General features: G+C 55.7%; 1 protein-coding gene across 5 annotated transcripts in view; it reads left to right on the forward strand.

Moving 5' to 3' along the window:
* Positions 1–2986: 2986 nt before the first annotated feature.
* SEPTIN9 (septin 9) overlaps positions 2987–13765 on the forward strand; it is a 144434-nt gene continuing 133655 nt past the window's right edge. For 2 of the 5 annotated variants that reach the window (XR_008997476.1, XM_057501734.1), the window contains exon 1: positions 2998–3096. Coding sequence is in view for 4 of the 5 variants with exons in the window: in XM_057501734.1 (XP_057357717.1) it covers positions 3078–3096 (19 nt within the window). In the remaining variant the exon portion in view is untranslated. Of the gene's footprint in view, positions 3097–13765 lie in introns of all 5 variants that reach the window. The other 3 variants (XM_036900124.2, XM_057501735.1, XM_057501736.1) reach the window with 3 other exon arrangements.

A 13765-nucleotide genomic window follows, 5' to 3' on the forward strand; every position in this document is an offset into this window, starting at 1 on the left:
AGGATGTCGTGTAGCTGGAATCACAGGGTGGGATTCAGCCTTTCAGGTTAGCTTCTTTCACTGAGCACCCCAGAACCTTCTGAGATGAGCCCTCCTCTACCTCATGGGAAGATGCCGGGGAGAAGCCCCCTGAGATTGCAGCAGGCCTCCTGTCTAACAGAGGGGCTGCAAGGCATGCGCTTGAACCTCAGAGTGCCTTTGTCTGAAAGAGTTCATGAGGCACCTCTGAGTTTTTCTCTGAGGTCTTTACAAAGGGACTGAGGTCCCATCCGGACTTCTTTGTTCTGAAGCCCTTTCTTTGTGAATGCTTTGCTGGCTGAAGATTCTCTCCTGGCCCTTTACATTCCCTCTCAATCCCACTTGAATGTGCAGTAGTTTGCTCGGAGTTCCTCTCTCTCCTTTTTCATCTGATTGCAGGCAGAGCTAGGCACGCCTTTAACATTCTGCTCAGAAAACCCTTCAGCGAAGCCATCAGTTTGCTAGCGACACTTGAAGTCCATTCTCGATGCTACTGCAGGTAACAGTTTTGCCAAACTTTCTGCCACCACGTAACGGAGGTGTCCTTTCTTCCTGCATCCAGTGGCATTTTCTTTACTTTCCTTCAAGCTCTTACCAACTTTCTCCAAGGCTGTCAGGCTCTGTCCACTGCCTGCTACCAAAGCCAGTGCCACATGCTTTAGGTTCTGGTGACAGTTAGGCACTTAATATACATACTTTCCTATCATTACACCCACCCTGCAAGCTATGTGAGGTATTGTAATCCCCATTTATAGGAGTGGAACCTGAGACTCAGAGAAAGTATATGATGTGTCACAAACCACATAGTTAGCAAGGGAGGGAGCTCAGTGTTGAAAGCAGTTTTTAAAAATTGGAGAGCACAGCTGCCTGGAGGCATTCAGGGAAGGATCAAAAGCAGTATATGAATCAATAGCTGCTAAAGATGTCATTTAAGATGATCTTGAGCCATGAGGAAGTTTGGTGTACTCTACTCACTAAGGCAGGTGATTACACCACACATTTTAGAGAGTTGTCCATAAAAAAATTAGAGTAAAAATTTTGTGCTTAAACAATTAACCTTCATGCATCTGGAAAATACACTTGGAGAGAACATCTCATTGCCCCTCTTTTCTGCCCTCTCTCTTATCCTTTCTTCAGAGTTTTGGGGATGCTCAATGTCCAGTATCATTACAACGCTGGTGTTTCTGGCTCCTGAGTGCCCAGGTGTGTGTGAACTGTGACCCACGGGCAGAAATGGGAGCATGAGAGAGGGACTAACCAAACTCAGAGAACACTTAAGGGTTCTCCATGACTCCTTGGGGATGCGTGTGCCCCAGTGCTCTTCTGACTTGAGCTAAGCCAACAGTGTGCCCATTAGACAGATTCTGGAGAGGCAGCTGGGCTTTGGGAACCACAGGCAGGCATCAGCATCAGAGAAGTGTTATCATGCATCCCACCAGAACCAGAACAGAGCTAAGCTTTCCGGCTAGGCCTGAGCAAAATTTGCCCTTGCTAGTGTAGTGGCTAATGGGAGTGAGTGCAGGGATGGTGGCTATCCCAGAATCCAGGGCCAGTTGTTCTCTGTCCTGCCCTTCCCAGGCCTGGGATGCTCCCCTGCGACACTGCCTGTTCTCCCGCAGCCTCCAATCCCCAGAGAAGGAGTGGAGGTTGGCCCACGTGGAGACCCCGAGTCCCCTCTGGCCTATTCAGCTCTAACCAGGGACTGGGGGAAGATCACATGGTTAGGCTGCTCCCTCTGCAGGGCTGCAGCTGGACAGATTTCTTAAGGGGCGCAGTGGGGACAGACAAACCACTGAGCCACATGTGCCCCAAATCTCATTTATACAAGTTTATGGCGGGAAATGAAAATGTTTCTTGGACCAAGGAAGGTAAAGCAGAGGGAAGAGGGAAGCAAGTACCCTAGTGGCGTTAGTTATGCTTCAGCTGTGTGATATTTGGACAGCAGGCCGGCAGCGCGGCGCCTTCCTTCCGGCCTGTGCGGGTCTGGACCCTCAGCTCGCACCCCTGGAAGGGCAGGCGCGGCTCTCCGCGCTCCGCGCTCCATGCGCCTGCGGTTCGGCCACGCCCTTCCCGCTGCCGGGAACGTCCTGCCCGCCCAGGATCTGGGCAACCAGGCCAATTCCTACTCATTCTTTCGCGCCTTGTTTTGGCACCACCTCAATACAATACTGACATCACCCTCTAGATAGAACTCACCGCTGTCTCCTCTGTATGTTAAAATAAAAGTTTTATTATGGAAAATTTTGTAAGGATGCCAAAATAGGGAGAATCCTTCTGCACGATTTTGCTGGGAGTGTACGCTCTCGTTACGGCCTGTGCTACCTGAGTCGGAGAAACGCATGCTCCTGCGTCTGCTCTTCTACCCCGCGACCCTGCGCCGCGCACAGTACCTGGCGCGGAGCAGATATTCAGTGTTTCCCGGGTGGCACGGAAATCGGCTGGCCCACCGCACCCACTTTACAGATGAGGTAGCCGAGCCCCAGCTCATCAGAGGGGTTGATGCGGTCTGCCGTTTGGTTACCAGGAGAGAAGCGGGACGCTGCGTTCACCTCTCCTGCCCTGCTCTACCAGGTGGGCACCGGGCTCCGAGCCTGCGCCTGTGCGCGATGTGCCCCCGCGCGGCCGCGCCCCGCGCCGCCTCCAGCTCCCGCCGCCACCTGGCGCGCCACGCCCCGCCCCGCCCCGCGCGGACTCCGACCCGGAAAGCGGCCGCAACGCCCCGGAGCGAACCATCCGCGCCGCAGGTGGGGCCGCTGGCGCGCGGGGTCTCGACGGCGACCGTCACCCGGATGACCTGCGTCGGAGCGACAGTGCAGGGGCCGCGGGGCCGCGCCAGGGCCGAGGGGGAGCGAGCGCAGCTCGGGGCGCAGGGGCGCGCCCTGCCGGGCCGGGTGTCGCTGTGCGCCGGCCCGCGGGGGCTCCGCCAGGTGTAGCGCGGGGCGGGGCGGGGCGGGGAGGGGCGGGCCGGCGCCCCTCCCCCCGGCCGGGATTAGCGCCCTGGGAGCGCGCGCCCCGCGGCCGCGCCGCACACTCTTCTGGAGCGGCGCCGCGGTGGCACCATGAAGAAGTCGTCCTCAGGTGGGCGCCGCGCCCGGCGCGGGGAGGGGCGGTGTCCCGGGACAAGCGTCTCTTACCTGTGCCGAGGCAGTTGCGGGCGGTGGAGGCTCCCGGGAGCCAAGCGAGTCCCCGAGGGGGACACCCGCTGGCCGCTGGACTCCCCGGGACCGGACTTGGCGCTCCGCTTGGCTCCAAGTCGCCTCTCCGAGGCCTCGGGGCCCGTGCGCCGTCCGGGACCACCGGTGCTCTCTGACCCCTGCACGGCTAGGCCCGCTTCCGACTCTGGCCGAGGACCCCTGCTCCTGTCAGTCACCGCTCGTTTGGGTGTCTTGAAGGGCTGTGGGGTCCGCTGCCCTGGGCTGGCCTTCGTCCGCCCTGTGCGCCCTCCTAGCCCCTTGCACCCTCGCTTGAATCGCGGACTTTGCGGACCAGCCGGTCGGGGTGCTGCCAGTCCTCGAGTGCGTGTGGGTGCGTAGGGGGGCTGGGTGGAGAATGACCCGGGGTTCAGCCTCCAGGGCTGGTGGTCCAGGCCGCAGCATCCGACTTCAGAGGAGCTCCTGTTACTCCTCTGCCAGCGGAGCCCGGGACGTTGCCAAACGGAAGCACCCGGCAGCGCCCGTGCGCGGTCAGAGAGCCCGGCGTGTGCTGGCGCCCCGCCTCCCCCAGCGCGGCCGAGGTGACCCAGGCGCAGGAGGCCTGACCGGCCCCCACCCGAGCTCAGGACCCCGGTAAAAGCGTCCCTCCTCGGCCCTCTGAAGCTCCCCTTCACGGGGGGGCAAACCGGCCACAAGCCTGGAAGGGCAGGTTGCGGGTAATCGCCGTCTCCGTTCTTCTCCTTTGTAGTTGCCCAAGAGGGTCTGGGCTCCTTTGTCCTCCAACGTCCCCCTCTGCTCTCCCCGAAAACCTTCCCTTTAAGTTCTTCCCCTTAATCTACCTAGACGGGAAGTTTTCTGCCAATGACTCATGAATTAATTTTTATTGATAAGAGGACAGAATCGTGGGACTTAGTTGGAGCTGAAGAGGTTTTGTGGGCCCTCTTTGGGCATCCCCCTGCCTTCGGGCCATTGTTCGGTTTCCTCCTGCTGCCCACATTTAGGAGACAAACTGAGTACTAAGGAATGACTTATCTCAAAGAGGGTTACTCAGAATTTCCCCTAAAATAGCCTCCAGGTCCGTGGCTGAGTATTTCAGCTTTCGCCCCCTTCTTGTGAACATGGCTCTCTATCTAGATGCCCTGAACACAGCTCTGCCCAGGAGCGTGGGCGCGTTGATGTAATGGTGGGGGAGGAGGGGGCGTCCAGGTGGCATATGCTGGGGTTTGGCGCTTGGCCTCCCTCCCCCAACATGCTCCAAATACTTGAGATGGTTGTGGGCATGGCCGCCTGTGCAGCCCTCGTGGGGGGATCCTAGCCCAGTGCTGCCCGGGGACAGCTGTTTGCCCTCCTCTCTGGCTCCTTGCACCTCACCTCCACCGGTGGGTCTGCACAGTGGGGGTGACCGGGGTCCTCCCCACTCATAGGTCCTTGTCCTGCGGGGACCTTGTCCTGGGGGATCAAGCCTCTGAAGCAGGCTTGATCTCCCCTCTTCATGTCTTCTGCTTCCACCAGGTAAATTAAAAAAATAAAAGGATGAAGCTTTTTGCAGTAAGTGGAAGTAGAGTTTATGGGGTGTGTAGAGTTTATGGGGTGGGTAGGAACCACGCTTGCAGAGGCAGCCTCCAAGCTCCTGTGTTTACCCCAAGGGGTGGGGCCCTGGAAGACGAGCCCGGAGGGTTTGGACCACTTCCAGTCCGTTGCCCTCCTGGCAGCGGCCCAAGGAGTGCTGGGTCACTGGGCCCTGTTTGGTGCACTCCAGTTCCCTCTGTGCCCCTGTTCTGAGTAGGGGCGCTTTGCAGGAGTCTAACTGACCCCCACTTAGCATCAGTGCCACAGAATTAAGGAAAGCAGTAAACAGTGGTGTTAAAAATTTTGCAGGGTTGGAAGTCCCAGGACAACCAGGAAGGCTTTTATTTTTCACCTGAACTGAGTGGGAGGATTTTGCTTCTGGATCTATTTATGGGCTCAAAACTAAATGGAATGAGTATAATGTCTTCAGTACAGCTGGGCTGAAAACTCGTTAGTCTTTGAAAAGGAGACAATTTTTAAAGTATCTTGTGGGGGATCCGAGTGCCTTGGGTCCCTGCATTCAGTGAACACGGTGTGTGTCGGCATGCGCAGCCAGGGCCAGGGGCACAGAGGTGATTATACGTGGTCCCAGCCTGCAGGAAGCCTGCATTCTCGCTGGGTGCAGCTCCCTAACGCTCCACCTGAGATGCACGGGGCCATGATGAATGAGAAATTTTGAGTAGGCAGAGAATAAAAATGGTCTTTGCAGGTGGGGAGCAAAGCAAAGGCCCAGATGGTGGCTGCAGGGTCCCCGGTGAGTGCTTGGCGGCCGGCTCTGTCTGGCAGCTCCCAGACCACTCCAGGCTTTTCCTGGACCCCTCACCTGTTGCTCCAACAGGACAGAGCTGGTGGTAGTGTGGCCAATGGTGAATGGTGTGGGTTCCTGGAATTAAATCCTAGGCTGGCACCTCTTTGCGGTGGGGCAGGTACTTGATCCCACATGTCTCATTTGCCTCAGTTGTTTAACAGGGATGGTGCTAATTTGTTGTGAAGCTCAAATGAGTTCATACTCAAAAGACTTGAAAATGCCTGATCTGTAATTTGGTTGCTGCTGTCGTCTTTGTTCTTAACAGTAGGAGGGACGGGGTGGCCGTGCATTACTGCCTTTGCCACGATGCCTGGGAGCTGCCGGCATCCTGGTGCCTCCACTGGTTTGGAGGTCAGGAGTGTGGGCCAGGCTTCTCCTCCAGCCCTTGGCCTTGGAGCGGGCTGCACTATGAACCGTCTGACCTCTGGTGTTCAGAATCTGGGGCGTCTCATTGCACAACCAGCTGTATGGAGCTTGCCTTTCAGTGTCCCTGGCTCCCCTGGGAATAACCATCGTGATAGCTTCTTCCTCTGCTCTGCCCCAGCCCCTGCATGCCCTCCCGCGCCCGCTCCTGCTGCCTCTTGTCTCCTCACGTCCAAGCCCGTTTACACTGGCTCATTCAGGGGGCCTGGGTGGGAAGAGCCACCTTGTGCAGTTAGTTTGTGGCTCCGTAGGACTCGTGCGCAGGGTTGTGGGCCTTGTGGACCCCCCAAGGCCCCCTGTCATGAGTGAATTGGCTGAGCCTGAGTCCAGGGGCCAGCCCTCTTCCCGGCCTGTTGCAGAGGTGGGGAGGTGTGCTCAGGCATGGGCAACCTGCCTGCCGGCCCTCCCAGCTCACCCCGGACTAGCCGCCTGCTGTCAGCATCTCCCAGCCTGCCTCCTGGAGGGATTGCAAGAGCCCAGAGCAATGTACCCGAGTCTGAGGCAGCCCACCTTCTTCCTGGAATGCTCGTGTGACTATGTCAAGCGTGGACAGGTGCAAAGGCGACATGGGATCATCATTTGGGAGCAGAGGTCTGGAGTCCATGACCAGGAGGAAGTAGGGACCGATGATGAGCTTGGAGCTCCCAGGTGGCCGCCACCAGAGGTCATTTCTCCGGAAGCCCCTGGGATGCCAATAGCAGGAACTCCTCCTCCCCACACCACTCCTGGGCCAGCCCTCCACTGGGACTCAGCCCTACGTGGGTGGGACCTGGGCTGGGAGCTTGTTTCTGCACAGCGTTTGTCCATGGGCAGTGTTGCGTGGGCTCTGCAGTTTGCTTAAGATGTACTGGATAAGGAAGGCCCAGCACGCAGCAGCACGAGGCCTGGCCCTGGCCGAGGAATGGGTGCCAGTTCCTGGGTGGATCCTGCTGTGGCCTTGGGGGAGGGGGGCTGGGGGAGAGAGGCCCCAGGGAAGTGAGCATTTGTGTGGGGAGGGAGGTGACACACTGGATTCATTCAGCTCTGTTTGTTGAAGTTATCTTGGAACACCCATCTCTAGGCATTGCCAAGGGATTTGGGGGGATCAGTGGGTGTGAATGGCCAGGTTAAGTCTCCTGGGGACCTGCAGGGAGCACAAAGGATCACAGCCCCCACTGTGCTCAGGGGTGCGTTCTCCTGCAGAGACCTGGGCCAGAGAGTCCCAATAGCACCTGCTAGAGGTCACCTGTGCAGAAGCTCTGACAGAAGGGAGCCTGTCCTGGTGGGTGCAGGGCCCTGGTGGGGGTGGGGAGTACTGAGGTCAGGCCCTGGACTGTGGGGCATCCAGGCCTATATGACCCTGAACTTCCCAGGAGGCACTGAAGGGTCCCCTGGGCTGGCAGGCTTTGGCCCCTGCCTCTTCCCTGCTGGGACAGCTGCGTGGGGGGTCTCAGGAGACCTGGTGCTGGCAGGCTTTGCTGCAGCAGCCCGGCTGAGCTGTGGGATGTCTGTGTCCCCAGGTTCCTGGCCTGGTTTGACTTTCCCTGTTGGTTTAGTCATTTGTTCCAGAAGCGTCCGCTGGGTATCGCTGAGTGCGGGGCTCCAAGCATCCTTGCTGTGTCCTGGTGGCTCTCTGCACAGCTGTGGAAGGGCGGCCTGGCCTTGGGGCTGCAAGGCTGAGTGTGGGACTCTGCTCCCAGCCCAGTTTCTCTGCCTTACCTCCCTGTTGCCGCCCTGGGCCCTGCTCTGTTTGCGGCCCATGTGAAGGGGACATTGAGCTGCTGGCAGAGGGTGGCAGCTCCCAGGAGTCCTGCTGTCAGTGGCTTTGTGGAGGCTTTGCAACAACTCAGCTTTGTTCTGGGCCTAATCTGACCTGGTTCTCCAGAGCGTGACTGCTGGCGGGGGGCCTGCAAGACTCCAGGATGGGGGATGGGCAGTGGAGTGGGATGGGGTGGATGGCAGCAGGGTGAGTAAGACATCCGGGTTTTGGAGTGGCCCTGGGCCCAGGCTGCCTGCTGCCTGGCCCAGGCTGTCTGACCCCAGTCAGGAACGCACGTCACCGGGCATCCTGCAAGTGAAGCTGGCCCTGCAGCAGCCCTTTGTGTTGGGGGATAGGAGCCCCGTATGCCACTCTGGCCTGTGTGTGGGGGTGCTAGCTTCCCAAGGGCCCCTTGAAGTGCTGGGTGAGGCATGGAGGGCCAGAAAGCTTCTGTGTCACTGGCTGACTCCCCTGAAGAGTGGTGTCCCCCGGCCTCCCTGGCCTGGGATTTCAGAGGCAGGACCAAGGGGGGATGATGGGTGGGGGTCCATTGCCCTCTTCCTGGCTCCTGGGGAGGCCCTGCTCCTGGGTAGCTGAAGGGACGTGCTGTGAAGCCTAGGCTGTGGTTGGACCCCCCTTATCTCCCAAGGCTGCACCTGAACCAGGAGGCTGGTAAGGGGACCCCCTTAGCTCCCAAGGCTGTATCTAAACCAGGGGGCTGGTCACAGCAGCCATGGGAGTCCCTGATAGCTGTGTCTGGGCCCCTTGTCCCAGCTGGGCCCAGCATGTTGGGGCAGTGGCTGCCCATGCTGGAGATCGCTCCAGTGGGCACGGTTACCAGGAAGGGCTGGGCAGGGGCAAGCTGACATGCTGCCTCCGGGCTAGTCGTGATCTGCATCCTGGGGTTTTCACAGCCTTGCCATGAACTGTGCCTCCAATTTTCCACCCAGGATTGGATCCCAGCAGGAGAATAATGCTCCTGTAACCCAAGCCACTTGCAAGTGGGTTAAATCCACCCTTTGCCATTTATCAGCCTGTTAAGGACTGGGTTCATTCGGCAGGATATGGTGAGTGGCTTGCAAAACTCACTAATAAATATGTGACTTTGGCTCTATAGCCTCTGGGTCAGATGTGTGTGTTGAGGGCAGGTGTTGGGTTATTGCTCAGAGGAGATCCAGTGTAGACACTGGGGACACTGAGTGGGGGGACAACAGTGACTGTGCACCACAGTGGCCTTGTGGGGCCGAGAGGAGGAGGCAGTAGATCTTGTCGATACTGCCGTCTCGCTGCCTCTGGCGTCAGGGGCCCGAGGTGCGGCAGTGCCCCCACCTGGGGCCTGAGCCATTCTCAGCGCAGGGCCTTCCTGGTAGCTGGGGGCTGACACTTCAGCTGTCAGACCTTATATTTTTTACTTAAGGAGAGCTTTCTAGAATACAACGTGAATCTATTCCTCCTCTTATGCTTTTCTTTGGTTATTCACTACTTGTTCCAAACAACGTGAACAGGAAATTAAAGGACACATGCTCCAATCCCTCAGCCACGACGTTGCCTTTGGGCTCCCTGGGCGCCTGCCTGCACATGTACAGGCGTATACAATGTGTTTCATAGAGCCGCATAGTCCTCGCAGAAACCATATTTGAATCTACTCTTTTCACTTGAAATCAGATCTCATGCAGGGAGTCCAGAATTAGAACCATGAGGGTTCTTCAGAGTGGATCTCCCCTTATTTACTTGGCTGTCCTCCTACGGCTGCCAACATTGCCCCCCTCCCTGATGGTGTGGCTCCGTGACCCTGAATGCAGGGTTCCATGCTGAGCTGAAGATGTTAGGGCAGCCATGCTCACAGCTGGGGGACATGGGCTGGTTGGATACTGGAGATTTCCCCAGGTAATAGCTTTAATAGAATATCACCCTTGGTGACTCCGTTTTCCATCATTCCTGGGATTGCCCCTAAACCAGACAAGTGTTCTTGCCACAGCCTTTTATGAAGAAGTTTGATGAACAGAAAATGCCATTTGTCCTGATTATCAGTCTGCTTAGAGCCACTGAGAAGTCTCAGGGTTTACTTGTTGTTTAAAAGATGAGCCCCAGATTCATTTGTTGAAGCTCCCAGGGTGATGTGGGGGCTTTGGGAGCATTAGGTTTAGATAAAGCCATGAGGGTGAGACCCCATAGTGGGATGAGCATCCTTGTCAGGAGAGGAAGAGGCCAGAGTTCTGCCCCTACTCGACACGTGAGGAGGAGAAAGAGAGAAAGACGTCAGCCCCTTGCTTACAGTCCTCGATTCCCCTCGCTGACGGCTGTGGGATTCTGTGACCCTGGGAGGCGCCTGCCTCCTGGGCCCAGGCTGAAGGCCCTCGTCCGGGAGTTGGGCTGGTTGCCCCGGGTGACTAGCTACCTCTTCTGCTGCATGGTTGCCTGAGCAGCTATTTCTCCTGGTCCCCAGGCTCCACAGGGTGGTGGGCCATGCTGTGTGCCTGGCTGGCTGCTGTTTTGCTTCTCTCGCAGCCCCTTTTGTCCACCCTCCTGGGGCCCCTGCACCCCTCGTCCCTGACCCCTGCCACCCTCTGCTGTATTGTGTTACAACCTGACAACCCTCTAAAGGTTGAGTGAAACATGTCTACCTCTTGGGCAACTTGGGGGCCCTTAAGCAGCGGGGCTTAGTGCCAGTGAGGCCTTCCTCTGCATTTTGGGGCATCTTCCCACTACTCCTTTTTGCTGTAGTCAATGCTTTCTGCTTGCTAACCATTCTCCATATTATCTGTGACGTTCCCCCTGGTCCGCTGGCCTTTGTTAATCTGCTCATCTTTCTCGCGTGTGTAGTGGGGTCTAACCAGGAAACCACTTTCAGATTTAGAATAGAATGACTCAGATGGAGGGAATTTGTAGTACAGATTGTCAGAATAGTGGAAAAGCCAAATCAGGAACTGGGAGGCATCAGGGGCAGATCATGTTGTGTGGTGTTTGTACAATTCTGTAAAGGGATGAAGGTGATTCTTTTATTTAGATTGAGAAAAGAAAGAACAACAAATTATACATTTTAAACAGCTGGCAAATACCATAAGCATCATAACATCCAGAAAAATACTGGTGTTTTTTATCAGTCAACTACTTGTCCAATCTCCAAAGTAATTTTTGCCTTACACTTATTTTGACTCCATACTCTGGTTAAGTTTTTCATATGATGACTTTGTGGTATCATTTTCTTTTGGGAGAATAGAAACTTCATCTTCCTGGTTAATTAAAATATACTTTTTACTCTTGATAGTTGGGATGCATAAAAAGATAGGACTTCACAAAGAGGCGCTGCTACACTTTTTGCTCTCCAAAAACAAGAATTCTGATAAATTCTATTTTATGTGATTCCCAAAAAGGAAGGAATAGAAAAGTATGGGGCATTTATAAAGCATGTAAAGTGCAGTCATGTCCAGACTAAAAGGACGGGTCATCACATACTATATGATATGTGATATTGCATGTGTTTCCAACCAGAGATGCTTTCTGTTTGGCCTTGACATTAGGAGAATTGAATTCCCTGCTTATAACTTTATGTCTGGTGGTTGGAAGAATTTTCCATAGACCAGCTTCTGGCTCTGTATGTTTTCAAATCTTGCTTCTCCCCCCACTGCCCACATTTTTCTTGCCTCAGGTTCTGCAAAACATGTTGATATCTTATCCCTTCAGGTTCAGCACAGCAGACAGATTTGGAACAGTAAGTGGAAGGGGCGCAGCGGACTTCTACCTGGGTGGCTAGCAACCACTGAACCGTACGGGGAAATGACCGTGGACTGTGTGAATATAACACAACTCCAGACTGAGTACCTTTCCAGTTCAACTTCTTAGCTGGAGCTCCCAAATGCCTTCTGCAGGAGAAAGTGTGATGGGCAGGAACTGAGAGTGGATACAGAGAGAGATCTTAACTGATTCTGGAGTTAAGATATTTTCCATTTTGCAAATTTTACAAAAAGTTTGACCATGCAAATGTTTGCTGGGGTCCCCCTTGGTACATTGACAGGCACGCACGTGAGCCAAGGGCCCTGAAGCTTGAGGTTCCTTAGCTTTGGGAGACAACCACAAGCAGCAGCAGGAAGCCACCCCCAGCGCCCAGATCAGGTCAGGGGGAGCATGTCGTGTTCCTGGAGTCCAGGGATCAGGGTCACCTGATAGGAGCCATGACAAACATGGGGACAAAGGTGGATGAGCTGTCAGGAGCTCAGCTACAGAAGAGATAGATGAAACCTGCTGCTGGAAAAACCTCCCGCCACAGAGGGGCCACCACCCAGTCCCCCTGCTCCTGCTTTCCAGCTCCTCGCCAGCGCCATTGGCTGACCCAGACAAAAGCCAAACCTGGAGCCCCGGAAACCTCAGCCTGCAGAGGGCAGCTGTTTACCTCTCAGAGGGAGCCTGGGAGGGCTGAGGAATGAAGGGATATACTTATGCTTCAAAGCTATCCAGTGTTTATCTGAAATCAGCATTTATGGAGGGTCTGTTTTTTATAGGGGTGGGACTCAGAGTCCAGACACCCAGCTGGTGAGCCTTCGAGAGAAGGGCTCTGGGTCAGGGCTGGTGCTCCAATGGGCTTGGCCGTTTTGGTGATGAGTAGTGGGGGAGCTGGACAGAGCAGAGCCTTCCTGACCAGTGAGCGCCATTGAGAGAGGCCAGGTCCCTTTTGGGCACACTGTTCCCTGCCTCTTTGAACAGTGCCTGGTGTGAAGCAGATGATGCTGAATAATATTCTCGAATCTGCATTTTTTAGGTGCAGAAATAGGCTCAGAGACGCTAACCATTTGCCCAAAGATGCAGTCTGTACTGTCAGGGGGTTCTCCCCGTCTGCACACAGCACTCTCGCCAGGCCTCGGCACTGCCCAGGGGCCTTCTCTTCCTGCCCTGCAGCTGGACCCCAGCCCTAACCCTGATGGGCAGAAGCCAAGGGAACTGCCCCAGAATAGCAGCTGCCTTTGCGTTGACACTTGGTAGCTGGGCAGACGGTGGGCTGGGAGAGCCCCCACTTGTCAGGGGGATGGCAGGTCAGGTTGGGAGTCAGAGATGGGGTCAGGACCCCTGGCTTCAAGGCCTGAGGCTTGCTGAAAGCATTGCTTTCTGCAGTATTTGGCTTTTTGTAGGAGCACTTTCCCAAAAGCAAAAGTCTCATCACCGTGTGGTCAAACAGGTTGAGGTCTGCTGTAATCCACAGTGCCAGCTGTGAGCCTGGAGGGAGGGGAAAGGCTGCCCTGCGCTGGGGGGCACCTATTCAGTGCATACCCAACTGGCAGCAAAGGCCAAGAGCAGAGTGTAGGAGAAGAGGGGGAGGCTTATCTCCTTATCTCAGGTCCCTCTGAAGATAAGCCTGGAATTTGACTCTTTGCTCCCACCTGAAACCCTTGACTTTGATCCGGCCCCTCACAGCCTTTGTGAGCATCTGAGCAGAGGAAGAAGGGGGTTAAGACGTGTGTCCTGGGGCCCCCCTCCATCCCAGGCTCTCAAGGCGAAGGGGCAATAAAGGGAGGTAGGTGGTGCCGCCAAGGTTGCTGGACTTCCCATGCTTTCCTGAGGGACTTTCTCATGAGTTTGATGAAAAATTTGAGCATTGAGTCTTTTCTGTAGATACGTTCTTGTCACTGTTGAAAATGGCTGTTTGTGCAGGAATTTCACAGTGCCTTTTCCTGCCCAGCTCCCTTTTGAGAAAACAGGGACTTTCTGACTGGAGGAAGGACTGTCTGGGCCTCATTATTGTTGGCACAAGAGCAGCAGGGCTCGTGTGTGTGTGCATGTGCATGTGTGCGTGCACGTGTTTGTGTGTGCATGTCTGTGTGTGTGTGTGGCAGCCGCCGTGACCATGTGTGGGGACAGTGGCTCTGTGCCTCTCTGAGAAAGGGGCGTGCATTTGTTCTAGTCATTAAAATAATGAGAAAGGACAAATGGTTGAAAGGGAAAAATACAAGGCCTTCCGACCGACTGTATCCTTCTGCCTCCTATCCAGGCTCCTTAGATTGTGAGCACAGGGGAACCCCAGGGGACAGGCACCCGGGCTCCTAGTCGGGTGGGCCAGCAAGGCCA

This window comes from Manis pentadactyla, chromosome 4, assembly GCF_030020395.1.
Source record: "Manis pentadactyla isolate mManPen7 chromosome 4, mManPen7.hap1, whole genome shotgun sequence".
NCBI classification, from domain to species: Eukaryota; Metazoa; Chordata; class Mammalia; order Pholidota; family Manidae; genus Manis; species Manis pentadactyla.